The sequence below is a fragment of the Helianthus annuus genome, chromosome 6, assembly GCF_002127325.2.
Source record: "Helianthus annuus cultivar XRQ/B chromosome 6, HanXRQr2.0-SUNRISE, whole genome shotgun sequence".
Classification (NCBI taxonomy): Eukaryota; Viridiplantae; Streptophyta; class Magnoliopsida; order Asterales; family Asteraceae; genus Helianthus; species Helianthus annuus.
Genome location: NC_035438.2, coordinates 41,992,660 through 42,003,364, shown reverse-complemented (window position 1 = coordinate 42,003,364; position 10,705 = coordinate 41,992,660). Strand labels below are relative to the sequence as shown.

The 10,705-nt window shown below is 40.6% G+C and overlaps 1 protein-coding gene across 2 annotated transcripts; it reads right to left on the bottom strand.

Moving 5' to 3' along the window:
* Positions 1-2,398: 2,398 nt before the first annotated feature.
* On the bottom strand, positions 2,399-5,897 carry LOC110878130 (cytoplasmic tRNA 2-thiolation protein 2). 2 transcript variants are annotated; one of them, XM_022126388.2, is made up of 7 exons: positions 5,480-5,897; positions 4,196-4,550; positions 4,022-4,108; positions 3,797-3,918; positions 3,216-3,297; positions 2,746-3,110; positions 2,399-2,664 (listed from the first exon to the last, which is right to left on the bottom strand). In XM_022126388.2, exons 1-7 carry the CDS (start codon positions 5,788-5,790, stop codon positions 2,616-2,618), a joined length of 1,371 nt encoding a protein of 456 aa, XP_021982080.1. In that variant the 5' UTR covers positions 5,791-5,897; the 3' UTR covers positions 2,399-2,615. The 2 variants fall into 2 exon arrangements, with proteins under 2 accessions (XP_021982080.1, XP_021982081.1); XM_022126389.2 differs by having other exon boundaries at positions 3,216-3,294; positions 5,480-5,896.
* Between the last annotated feature and the right edge of the window lie 4,808 nt (positions 5,898-10,705).

Below are 10,705 nucleotides of genomic sequence, written 5' to 3'. Positions count from 1 at the left end.
AGCGTTGTCTGATACACTTGTGTGCATGCTCGCAGGTTATAGGTATGTGTGGATGTGGAACTTGCTGTCTGGGATGCTGGAGTGGTCATGGGTCGAGATACATGGAAACATGAGACGAGTCTAATGGTTATCATACATATGGTTTATGAACCACTTAATTAATGATTTATGCTTCCGCTGAAAACGATGATTTGTATTTACTGTTTTGTAACACGTTACGTTAATGAATGAAAGTTTTATTTAAAAATCTTGTATGAGTTCAATGTGATTGGTGGCTAGATCCTGGTACGTCACACGCCTCGCGGGGTTTCTGCTTGGGATATTTTTTGGGGGTGTGACATATACATCTGCCCCAAATGGGGTTTCTCTTTTCTTTTTATGTTTTAGTTAAAACACTTTCCAACTTGCCCTCTTTTTGCCCTTGTAGTTTTGTTTGTTATTTGTTAGTCACAAAATTCCATTCCTTACTATTTAACTGGCATATATAACTAAGTTAACTAACTTAGTGACCCTATATCACATTGTGTAAAATAAAACATGCTTGTAATTTAACATTCGGGTTTTGGGGCGTTACAGATTTAATGTGATTCGGATTCGATGTGAATCCTACGTCATGCTAAGTACAAGAGGATTACAATTACATCATTGAGTATTTACAAAAATAAAACTAGGGTTAACAAATTAATCAACAAATTAACTAAATAGGCCGAAGAAACCAAACAGGGCCGGCTACCCAACTATATAGAGGTAAATCAAATCACTATGATTCCACTTTAATAAGACTTGGATTTTAGTGCATACCAAGATCGGCCTAACTTGGACAACATTTGGTCAACTCAAGTCTCGAACAAGGCTAGAAGCTAAAGAACTCAAGAACAAAACTTACACGCTTGATGCATTGTCCAACAACATATCAACCACGCCAAAAACTGTTTGAACTCTAAACAACCATGGTTGATGGACGACTCGTCGTACCATCTCTAGAGATCAAATAGGTTGAATTTCTATTCTCAAATCAACAACATAACTACACATCTTAGACCGTGGGGTATGATGGGGCTTGGGTTTGGGTTTGAGGGCATGAGTTGACACGTTGAGTTCGAGCCCCCCACCGCCGAGTGACGTGTCCGTGGGGTATGGCGGGGCGTGGGTGCACCGCGTGGGTTGGCAGGTTATTAGAAAAATACAGAAAATTTAAAAAATACACACAACATTTAAAAAAAAAGCCTAAAATTTTATTAATAAAAAAAAGCCTAAAATTACATAGCTTGCAAAGGCTTCCGGCCAATATCGTGTTTGACCGGGTTGTCGCCCCTTCATTGCGTCAACGACGCTTGTGACAAGAGCTAACTCTTCTTCGTGGGTCCAAGAGGCCATCTTCTTCGGGTTGGGGTAGCGGGTTCGTGGGATCAAGTGGGTTTTGGTTGGGGTATCGATGGACAACGATGGGGTGACCGCTTGGCTTGGCCAAACGGTTACAATTTAAAATTCAAACTCAAACACCCCGCTATGATATGGCCAACAAAGCGAATAGGAGGCCGTCACATCGGATCGCTAGCCCGCCCCACGCCCGGCTTCAAACTCAAGCCCCAAGGGCCACGCCCCAACCCAAGCCCACCCGAGGTGGTGGCTTGGACGTTTTCGGCCAACCCACGCCCCAACCCAAGCCCCATATCCCACAGTCTTAGGATATACAATACACCAATTTAAGGATAAGTGATGTGTGTTTAAGTTGTGCTTAAGATCACTTTTAAAGTTTTTAACACATCTTTAATTAATTTTTTATCAACTAAGTCAAAGTTTAGAAATTATATCGAAATTATAGAAGATAAATAAATCAACAGATGAAAGAATCGATCTCTAGAAGATGATATGAAACCATCACTAGTGCTCTAGTGGTGGTCACGGGTATTTAAGTTCCACTTATGATGAGTTCGGGTGAGTTTTCTCCTATAGGTTTCAAGTTCGAGTCTGGATGATAGGGGTTTTCTCATTGAGTGGTTTAAATTAAGGATCTATTGTGCGAGGAGACTCTCTAGCGCAGACTCAATTAAGACAACGTATACTAGACCTCTCGACATTCGCGAATAATTCACACCTTAAAAAAAATATATACAAAAAGTCAAACCTACTATGCAAATATATGTCTATTTATATAGGCAGATGACTAAGCACTTGACAAAATGTCAAAAACCCAACACGTGTTTCTTGCTAAGAATAAATAAATACTTTTAAATTTAAGCTGACTTTTTTTCAAAAACGGTTGGTCAAATCACTTGTTCTAAGTTAGTTATCTCTCATTAGTGTTAATCTGGTTAGAAGATTGTTGTCCATTTTTTTTTTTTTTTTTTTTTTTGCAATAGTCTCACATGCTTTTTCTATAAAAGGAAACTACAAAGAGTATAATGACAATTTCGACAATGTAAACAAAATCATTTTCATGGCAAAAGCCGGTTCTTAAGCTAAATTCTGCTCCTCATCGAACAAGCGATTGCAGCCAGATGTTAATATCGTATCGACTCTATTTCATAACAACTCTTAATTGCTGCAACTTTACTGTCAAATACATTCAATAATCTGCAGCAAACAAATTAAATTGCCAGCTAAACGGCGATTCAAACTTCATCTTCATCGTCTAAAAGCAAACAATCTTGTATCTTCTCCCTGTAAAAGATTGTTAATATACTATGACTAAAACAAAACTTGTATGAAAAAATCAACTTTTTTTCTCTAAATGTGTCTCACCTTATCCACTTCTGGTTCCCATTTTTTGCTCTTGCAATGATAGATTCCGGTAAAAACGAATAAAACTGGTCCATAGATGACGCTTCATCTGGAAGTATCTGGTATTGGCAACTAGGACAGCACGCAGCCCGAAACAGTTCGGGCCTTGATTCTGCATTACCATAACAGCTCATCGGGCTGTTGCAAATTGGACAAAATGACTCGGGTGGAAGAGATTCAATAGGCTTTAGATTAAACTTCTTTTGACGCCGTTGAGATACCAGATCAGCATCATCTACATTTGCTTCTGGAATCCTATTAAACGGAAACGGGGTAAGCTTCCCTGCAGTCCTTACAATTGTACACTCTCGAGAAGGATTTTCTTCCTGAATTTTTGAAAAATAAAATAAAGAACACGAAACGCTTGTGCATTAAGTTAACACTTAGTTATTAATTTTAAATAATAAAATGCAAAGTTAATTGCTGTTTACCTGCAAGATTTTCACAAATGATGAGACCAGACCATTAATGCCAGCACCAGTTTCATTGAAAATATCCACAATCTTTAAACTGCTATGCTAATACAGAATTAGTCCAACTTAGAAAAAAAGAGTAAAATGCCATTTTGTCGCTGAGGTTTGGCTAAATTTGCGATTTCGTCCAAAGGTTCGTTTTTCCGCATCCAAAAGGTTTGGAATCTTGCCATTTTCATCGAGCTCGTTAACTCCATCCATTTTTCTCCGTTAAATCAGGGGTATTTCCTTCTTTTATTTGTTAACTTAAAGGGCACTTCGGTCTTTTTTAGTTTATGTAAAAAGACCGAATACCCCTGAAAAAGACTAAATTGCCTATTAAGTTAACAAAAAAGACAGCAATACCCCTGAATTAACGGAAAAAAATGAATGGAGTTAACGAGCCAGATGAAAACGGCAAGATTTCTAACCTTTTGGATCCAGATGCGGAAAAACAAACCTTCAAACGAAATTCGCAAAACTGGTCAAACCTCAGGGACGAAAATGACATTTTACTCTATTATTTCTGCAGAAGGTTGAGCTATGAATAATGTACCAACCTATCAAGATTGCAAAGTATATTGAGTTCTTGCAACGGACAATCACGTAGGGGAAGTACTACCGGGACTTCCCACCTTGCATCAGCATATTGTATATCTGCTGCTAATGAGTACCCTTGTCCCTAGAATTGTTTGTAAAAATAAAACGCTTACAAAGTAAAAACTTACAATAAAATTAAAATATGTAACTATTAAGTTTTGAAAAGCGATCAGGAGGAGACAAACCTTAACGGTTGCAGAAAGTACATGGCAAGCTATTCTTGATGTGCATGAGCCTAACACAAGTTTCGTGTAACCATTTTTAATAGCAACCTGCATTGTACATACGATGCAACACTCATATAAATATGAAATATACTAAACATTGATTATACCAGTTGGACAATAAATATATTATACCTTTTGCAAGGACAACATACGCAGATGTGTCAAAAGATCTTCTTTTCCGGTGGCATCACTAACTGAGTTCGTTAAATTCCTTAACATCTGTTTTCCATCACTGGTTTTTGTTGAATAGACATGGCTGATAGGAGCCACGTGCAATTCTTTTGTTGGTAGAGGCAAATTAGACACGATCTCTTTAATGTCTTCAACTGCTTTGTCAAAAGCAGCAGAAGCGACTGGATGAATTTCACTCTCGTCGATGAAAGCAACTCCAACAGCAAAAACTGGTAACGATCTATCTCTATTTGCGGTTGCATCGTAATTTTTCTGGGCTTTGAGTTGCATCTCAGAGACAAACTGAAGAGCCACCCTGCAAAGCGATTGTTTTATCTGAGAAAACAAAACGTCGATACCGAGATTTTGGAGAGTTAAATGTCTTATCCTTTTGGGACTTTTCTAATGAATCAAAATAGAATTACAGTTCTCATTATGGTTCCTTATCAACAAGATATTCACGTTTTACTTGACAAGATACTGGTCAATGGTTCTCCTAATGACCCTAAAAGTTTTCAATATCTGTAACAGCAATAGATCATATTTATAAGTAAATAAATAATTATATGGTTACCACCTTAACCATTACCTGTTGTTACACAATAATAGCTATTAATTTAGAGAAAATCACAACAATTTCATTTTCTTGGGTGTCTTATGCACGTATACCTATGTATCCATATCAGAAACAAATCACTCATTTAGTCATGAGATTAGCGGCTAAGAGTCACGTATATACTTTTACTCATGTATCAGTCTTTTTCTCATCAACAATGACTTAAACTACGTGATACATAACACCATATCACGTATAAATTCTCATATATATTATTATCAGCTTATATAATAAAAACATTTAGGATTTAGGCGAGTAAAAGTAGGTACACGAGTAAAAGCAGATGCATGACCAAAGATTCACATATCTCATGGCTATACGCGTGAAATTGTTGCAACACGACCATTGAAGTTTAACGCGTAATACACATGATCACACTCCAAAATGTGTCAATTTAAACCTATGTAACTCATATGTCCTAACATTGTCCAAAACTAATATCTGCCAATATCACAACCAGTGCAGTAAATTTCACCTCAACTGTAGAAAAAACAAGTGCCCCCAAATTCAACAATACTAACACTATAATCACATAATATCAATGTTATCTATGGTAATTTCATATCAAAAAACAGCATAATTTTGTCATATAACATATAATAATAATATTAATGAATAGAAAGAATAACCTGGATGAAGGACCACCGGAGAAGGCAACAAGGACTTTATCAGTGGGCGAAATCATTGCATTTGAAGTGACAGCAAGTTTAAACTTTCCGTACAGGTTACTCCGGAAGCAATCAGCACAGAATCTGCCACCACCGTCGCCGCCGGTGAAGACTGTGGCTTCGGTTGCTTTGCACTTGAGACACGTCGTCCGGTGGCGGCGGTTATTGTCATCGGCGTTCGCATCTGCGGCTGAATTGTTGTGATTGTCGTGTTGATCACCGGTGGTGTCTTTGTAGCAGCCTGATTGACATCCTGTGCCATTGCAAGCCATTGATCTGCTGCGAGTTTTTTTAGGGTTTAGGGCTTTGACGGTTGGAAAAAACGAGCATGCGCCAACTCCCTTCAGAGTTTAAAACTTCAGATTAGGGAAATAATAAGATTTTTGGGTAAATTAGTTTTTGAGCTTGTGTGTCTTAGGTGTTAACAAGTTAACTTCAAAATCAAAATGTTAAAGTTTTAAGCTTTATAGCCATTTTTTTTAACCATTTGAGTCCAAATTTCTAACACTGTTAGAACTTTTTGGTTAAGTATTGTTACATGACCAAAATACCCTTATAGTTAAAAATAAAAAAATATATTATTATTAGATTTCTCTCTCTCTTATATATCTCTCTCCCCCTTATATCTTTATCTCTCTCTAAACATTCTGCACCTTTCATCTCTCTCTCTAGACCACTTGCATCTCTCACCACCACATCACCACCATCACCACCACAGCCATAATTTAAATGAATCAGAACTTGAAACACACGTCGTACTGTTTGAATTTCTTCTGATGTTCTCCTTAAACAGTGTATCCGCTTTTTGCAGCATTATGTGTATATGAGATTCTCGGGCCCCACACGTATCCAAAGACAACAAAAGGGCATCAAATGCCTCTTCTGAATCGATCAGCCTCCAACATCCGTTTTGTGATTCAACGAATATACTGCCGGACTGTGACAACTCGAACTTTAGACCTATTTTTGTGTAACGTTCATGATGTACTGATTGAACGTGATTGACTAAGCGAATATTTATTGAATGTTATGTGACATGTGTGTTTTAGTGAATGTTTTGTTATTGAGTGCATGATGTAATGTATGTATGTATGTATTAACCCGATTGCACAACATCACACATCCACTCGACCGCACAAGGCCATTGGGCCATATCACTTGTAAACGGACTCAAGGGCAGCCGAGCTAAGGGGCCGGCCCACCCCTCTATACCGTGTAAACACCTTAGGGACTTGGTTACTTTCTCATTTGTTACACAACACAAGAACACACACCAAGAACCCTAGTCTTTTCTCTCTCTCTCTCGTTTGCTTGGAACCCGACGGCAAGAGCATCCACTATTCGGATCACCCTCTCTTCTTCTCTAATCCGGTTAGTATTTGATATGTTTGTAATTGTTTGTGTGTGTGTTGATGTTTTCGAATATGTTTGCTTGATGTCCGAGGATTCTTGTTGACATGTTGTTTGTGATAATAGTTAATAATGATTGTGAATCGGCTCACATGGAAGGTTACTATGATTGATTATGTTATTGCATCACGATTAGGATGGTATGGATGTAAACGGCTGAAATATGTTGAACTCGAATGATACACTTAGGTGTTATGATTGATCCGTATGAATGCCTAGGTGATGTTCTTGTTGATGCTTGTTTCGATTAGGGTTATATGAGTTCATGATAGGTTGGCTTGTTTGATCGATGATATGTTGCTAGAATTGTTGAAAAACTGTTAATTGATTTAATAAACATGGAAACCGATTTAATTGTGATTAATTGTGTAAAAGATGGAAACTGTGAAGTTGTAACCGAATGCATGATTTCCGGACAATTAAACCGATCGCACAAGACTTCTTGGTGTACAAGAAGTCCAATCGCACAATATGATCCAATCACACAAGGTGGTCCACTCGCACAAGCTGAACCAGTCACACAAGGCTGTATGTTGGGCCAGACAGCCCAAGACGTCTATCGCACAAGCTGCATGGGCCGGACTACCTTGGATCACACAACCCAGCTGAATCGTACAAGATCAGCTGGATCGCACAAAGTTATTTCGTGTTATTTTGGGCCGTAGGTTATATTTGGGCTGGTCATTATTGTTGGACTAATTTAATCGGGTCGCACAACATGAACTGGATCGCACAAATTGTATGATAATTATTGGGCCGTGAATGTTCAAACTGTTTATGTGTATGATGGGCCGGGTATAGATTGGGCTTAGTCATGTAATCGCACAAGATGGTTGGGCTCGCACAAGCTCTTTGGCCCAACCATCCGAATCGCACAAGTGGTGTATTTAATGGGTTGACTGTTTACGTGCATACGTGTTTGCCATGATGTATACGTGCACTATTTGAACCGAACCTGACTTGTGTGGTAACCCTGTTAGGACGTGGTTGACCACCCTTAGTTCAAGAGTCTTTTATTTGTGTATCTGCCGAGCAAACCAAGGTGAGTTCACACAGCCAAGGCATGGGATTCCCGGGTTGGGAATTGGGTTGGATATGTTGATATTGAAAGAGTTACTCGTACTTACGCATTCACTAGACTATAGACCATCGTCCTCAGGATAGTCAGGACACGTTACGTAAAGCCTACGTAACCCAGTATTTGCCATTTGTCTCCCGGGTCGGGAGGACACGTTACGTAAAGCCTACGTAACCCAATACCTTCTACTGTCTTCCGGGTCGGAAGGACACGCTGCGTAAAGCCTACGTAGCCCCCACGCGTACCACTGTCCTCGGGGAAAGGCACGTCACGTAAAGCCTACGTGACCCAGTACGTATCCCTGTTCTCGGTAAAGAAGAACACATGGTCGGAAGTTAGTCTAGTAAGTACCACTGATGAGAAGCCCTCATTAGTAAGGATAAACGTGGGAAGCCCCCACCAGTAATATAAACACAAGGTTTGGGAAGCCCCCACCTTTAGTACACACTAGTATGGGAAGCCCCCACTAGTTATACTTATGCACTATGTTATGAACTTACTTTCTGTGAACTCGCTCAACTAGTTGTTGACTATTTGCTGCATGCCTTGCAGGACCTTAGGTATACTTGGAGCTTGCACCAGAGGAGAAGCGGGTCGTTGTGGATAAGAACACGTGAATGCTTATTAAACACTTTTACATTCACACATTGATACTTATGTTTTGGGTTTTACATTTGATGCTTCCGCTACATATACAACGTTTGGTTTTGAACATCAATTATGTCTATGATTATTATTAAATGCTATGTTTGATATAATTGGTGGCTTGATCCTGGTCATGTCACGCCTCCAAGCGGTGGTACTCCGCGTGTGGATTTTGGGGGTGTGACAGATTGGTATCAGAGCCATTGGTTATAGAGAACTTGGTTTTAATATGGGAAAATGTTTTTATTAAAACCGGACTATAACCAGAACAATGCTCTCAACGATCCACAACGACGCTTCGCTCCACGTGCAAGACTCGACATCCTAGGTAATAAGGTTTATGTTTATTGCCTGTTTGCTAGAACTGTTTAGAACTTTGCTCGCATTACGATTAGATACACACGATACTGTAGCATGAGAATCCCTACGTGCTTACTCTTTTCTGTCATCGCCCTATTCGCGAACCATTCTTACCTATGCTACTTGTTACAATGAAGATCATGTCTGGACGAATCAACATGACACAAGCCCAGCTAGAGGCTCTCGTTCAAGCTCAAGTTGCTGCGGCAGTTGCAGCAGCTCAAGCAGGTAGTATATCCTGCAGTATAGGCACACACTAGGATCTTTAGATCCTACATTAACACTCGTATTTAACTTCGTCCTATTCGTACACAATAGGTCAGCCAGCGCAGCAAGTTTGCACCTTTAAGAACTTCATGGACTGTCGTCCAAATTCTTTCAGCGGCACCGAGGGGGCAGTGGGACTCCTCCATTGGTTTGAAAAGCTAGAATCAGTATTCGAAATGTGCGAGTGCCCTGAGGCTCGCAAGGTCAAGTTTGCCACTGACACCTTGGAAGGAATCGCGCTAACCTGGTGGAACGCGCAGGTGCAGATTCTTGGGTTGGCAGCTGCTAACGCCACCCCATGGAACGATTTTAAGGAACTTATCAAGAGGGAGTATTGTACACGTGAAGATATTCACAAGTTGGAAGACGAGTTGTATAACCTGAAAATGGTTGGGTCAGAGATCGAAGCGTATACTAAACGGTCGAATGAGCTGGCCGTATTGTGCCCAACTATGGTGGACCCTCCATACAAGCGCATTGAGATGTATCTCAAGGGGTTGGCGCCAGAGATCCAGAGCCATGTTACTTCGGCTAACCTCGATAACATCCAGGAAATCCAGCGTCTCGCTCATCGCATCACAGACCAGGCAGTGGATCAGAATAAACTGCCTAAGCGTGTCAGCGCTACTGCTACAGTCACTCCTTCAGCTACTCCCGCTACTACTGGTGACAGCAAAAGAATATGGGATGGAGATTCCAGCAGGGGTTCAGCGACTGTTCAGCCACAAGCTCAGCAGCAGAAGATCGACCACTATCAGAGTCCTAGTCAGCAATCCTCTGGTGGTCACAGACAGAGGAGATATCAGGGAAGTCAACCTAAGTGCCACAATTGCCACAGACATCACAATGGCCCGTGTAACAAGGGTCGTTGTCAAAGGTGTCTTAAGATGGGTCACGAGGCCAAGGACTGTAGGAGTCCACGGCCTGCGAATCAGAATCAGCAGCCTCAGCTACCAGCTCCACAAAACCAGCAGCAGCAGCAGCAGCAGCAGCAGCCACAGCGTGGAAACCGGGGATGTTTCCAGTGTGGGGCTGAAGGTCATTTCAAACGCGACTGCCCTCAGTTGAACCAGAACCAGAACCGCAACAACAATAACCAGGGCAACGGGAACAACAACGGGGGAAACAACAACAACGACAATGAAGCTCGTGGTCGTGCATTCGTACTAGGTCGAGGCGACGCAGTGAATGATCCCAATGTGGTTATGGGTAAGTTTCTCCTCGAAAATATTTATGTTACTGTCTTATTTGATTCGGGTGCGGATACAAGCTATATGTCTGTGAAAATGTGTCAACTGCTAAAACGTGCACCAACACTTTTACCCACCAAACATGTAGTAGAGTTAGCTAACGGTAAAAGTCTAGAAGCCACGCACGTAGTCCAGGGTTGTAATCTTATCCTAGCTGGCCAAGCCTTCTCTATTGAT